The following is a 2,867-nucleotide window of genomic DNA, read 5'->3' as shown; positions in this document are numbered from 1 at the left end:
GCAGGCAACTGGTCACTCTCGGGGCGATGATTTCACGGCCGATGACGTAGCTCATTTCTCGTTACACATCGATCAGGTCACCGACCAACGCTAGTGCAACGCTTTTGACCCTACTAAAGGCTACACTTTCGCTCACAGCCGTGTCGAACATGACAGCAAGCTTGCCTCCTGGCAAGCAAAGCAGCTGACCCTCCAGCTCGCCACTCCAGCTTACCACTCTAGCCGGCTAATACGAATCTGATATCTCTACCGTGTGCTTCACGTAAACTAATGTGTTCTCACACACAATTTTCTCCCAAATTTTGAGATTGTATCTTGGTCACGGGCTGCCGACGCGCCCTATGATCATTGTTTATAATTTAATTTACAAGACCTATTTTGCGACACTACCTCTCCTTTCCTTCTGAGACGCGTACCCTACGTGCCCGCGTCTTGAAAGGGGGTTGTAGTAGTAGCCGGTAGTGGTCGGACTTGGGACAGGCCCGATCCTTGGACAAGGACAACAGGATAGCTCTCCCTGAGGCCTAGGGCCGAGAGATCCACATGTCAAATAGAGATAGAAAGGCCCGGTAGCCTGAGACTCAATTAAGATTACCGCACGAACCCTAGGATCTGGTCTTTTTCACACTGATTCTAGCTTAGATTCACTATAGCAAACAATGTGTACCTTTACTACAATGGTATTTTCTTCTTCAAATTCTTTTAGCGGTGTACGTAGCCTACTATCACTGAAAGCGTATGTACTAATAATAAGGTTTTCTGTTCTTAATCCAATAAAAAGGCTTAAGAATAGCCAAACATATCCCAATCAAAAACTTTAAGATTTCAGAATTTGACAACTTCAGGATTGAAAACCCCTGAAAGTCAAATTATATCGTCGCCCTATGGATTAGGATCTCTGCTAAATCTACGATTCCGATTTCCGCTGGAGACCCTAAATCCAGAGGGCCATGATTGCATTTCCATTACTGCAAAGCTTCCAATCCCTCTCGGGAAGCGGCAGGTTTTACCATAGCCTTCTCAAATAGATATTTTATCAAAAATAATCTGGTCTTCATTTTATCAATCCGTTCACTGAACCTGCAATCTACCAAAACTCTAACTTACTAGCTGAGAGATTTTCAAATACACCTATTCCATTCCTTTGAAGCAAGAGCCTAGGTAATATTATTGAATCAACTCGTTCAATGAACTATATATGCCCATATCATCAGGGATTCAATTTTCGTACATTCACTTCATAGCGTAAAATGTAAACTATTATCCACATTTATTTACAAAATAGTGCAGAGTCCCTTCTTTTTCTTTATAGGTTTCTTCGCGCTGTTCGCGCTCTCCAACGCGAAGTTTTTCCGAACTACTCGGACACATTCCGAGAATGTCTGGTCCACATTGTGCCTCGTCTTTGCACTCGTTTCTACATAGGGTACATTCCACCTAATAATGGCAATATGATAAAATAAGGTCAGTCACTACGATAAAATGTACGGGCACCACGCATGGGATAATTATCTGCTCTTGACGACACCATCACAGAATGAAAACGATTACAGACAACCGCGAACTGGCAGTCCCAACAAGTTAAACGTACTAGCAAATAGGCACTTGTATACACAATGGATTACAACAATTCACATGTGTGTGGACATGCATATTTCCGTAATAAGCGAAAACGAAATGTAAACAAATACATATATAGGGTTAATACATGAGGACAGCACGCGCATGGGATCATAAGCGCGGCACTTACTTTTGAGCAAGCATGTTCCCTTCCTCTGTATCGACTTCACGGTCATGCTCTAAATCGCATTTATTGCCCACAAGGACGCAAGGTACCCAAGCCTTATCTTTCACTCTCAAAATCTGTATGCGAATGGAGAAATATGTCCAGTTGCACAATCGTGAGGGTTCTACTGTATGATCTGTGTTCTTAATTATGTTCTCATGGTATGGTGTGGTTCTAGTTGCAAATATTAAAATATTGTGCTGGTATCAGACAGAACTCGTGCACGCCTCGTCAAATAACAAAGCATAGAAGCACATCGGTTGAATATAGACTGAATGCACAAATCAACCGCTGCGCATAAACGGGTATATGTAAATCTATACATGGGGTACGTAATATACCGATCGACAGAGACAAAAAGATTTGGCCTCAATTGAATAGCTACGAGAACAAAAAAACCTACCCTCTCATATAAACTGGCTGCCTGTTTGAACGAAGCCATATCTGTAACCGAGAACACCAGCACGAAACCTTCTCCTGTAGTGATCAGTATTGAACGTTGTCAGAAAATTGATTGAACATCTACCAAAATATAAATCTACGGTAACAGATAACTAGACAGAAAAGAATATCGTTGCCAAACATTTCAAGAAGTTAGTTGCCCATGATTTCATTTGGCATTACGAAGTGAATGACCCTGAGGCAATCCCAATGCCATTCCATATAATTACTGCATGCGAGCTGTCGATGAAATGTGAGACTATATCAAAACACGACGGTAGCAAATATCAAGCTTATAAACATTATATCAAATCCACCGACTCGACTTGAAGAGCACAACGGATATTAAGGGCTCTATATATTTGAACATATACTTTTCACATATCGTGACGTTTAAGAGTCAGTTCAAAGATATTCAAAAAATTGAGGGTTTTAGGTTGCATAGCTACACTGGTTAGATATGAAGTACCCTCGCACGCGATAACATATGGTCAGGTCAGACACCTATACAAGCACGCATTGATTGTAATATATAGTCCTTGTGCTGAATGTATCTGATAAGCAATATACTTATGTAGCTGTGCAGATGTCAATATGCCTAATCATATATGTAAACATGTACATGTACATGGACATGTGC

General features: G+C 41.3%; 1 protein-coding gene across 1 annotated transcript; it reads right to left on the bottom strand.

Moving 5' to 3' along the window:
- Positions 1 to 1,264: 1,264 nt before the first annotated feature.
- Positions 1,265 to 2,267, bottom strand: SARC_13952 (hypothetical protein). Its single transcript, XM_014291917.1, has 3 exons — positions 2,190 to 2,267; positions 1,751 to 1,863; positions 1,265 to 1,437 (listed from the first exon to the last, which is right to left on the bottom strand). Exons 1-3 carry the CDS (start codon positions 2,226 to 2,228, stop codon positions 1,275 to 1,277), a joined length of 315 nt encoding a protein of 104 aa, XP_014147392.1. The 5' UTR covers positions 2,229 to 2,267; the 3' UTR covers positions 1,265 to 1,274.
- Positions 2,268 to 2,867: the final 600 nt, after the last annotated feature.

The sequence above is a fragment of the Sphaeroforma arctica genome (genome assembly GCF_001186125.1).
Source record: "Sphaeroforma arctica JP610 unplaced genomic scaffold supercont1.3958, whole genome shotgun sequence".
NCBI lineage: Eukaryota > Ichthyosporea > Ichthyophonida > Sphaeroforma > Sphaeroforma arctica.
The sequence above is the reverse complement of the archived record's forward strand: the minus strand, read 5'-3'. Positions and strand labels throughout refer to the sequence as shown.

Excerpts from the sequence above, each read along its gene's own strand:
- SARC_13952 (XM_014291917.1), bottom strand. The coding sequence starts at position 2,228 with ATGGCTTCGTTCAAACAGGCAGCCAGTTTATATGAGAGG. Across the intron at positions 1,864-2,189 it reads CAGCCAGTTTATATGAGAGG|ATTTTGAGAGTGAAAGATAA; the intron begins GTAGGTTTTTTT and ends ATTCGCATACAG. Across the intron at positions 1,438-1,750 it reads GGGAACATGCTTGCTCAAAA|GTGGAATGTACCCTATGTAG; the intron begins GTAAGTGCCGCG and ends TGCCATTATTAG.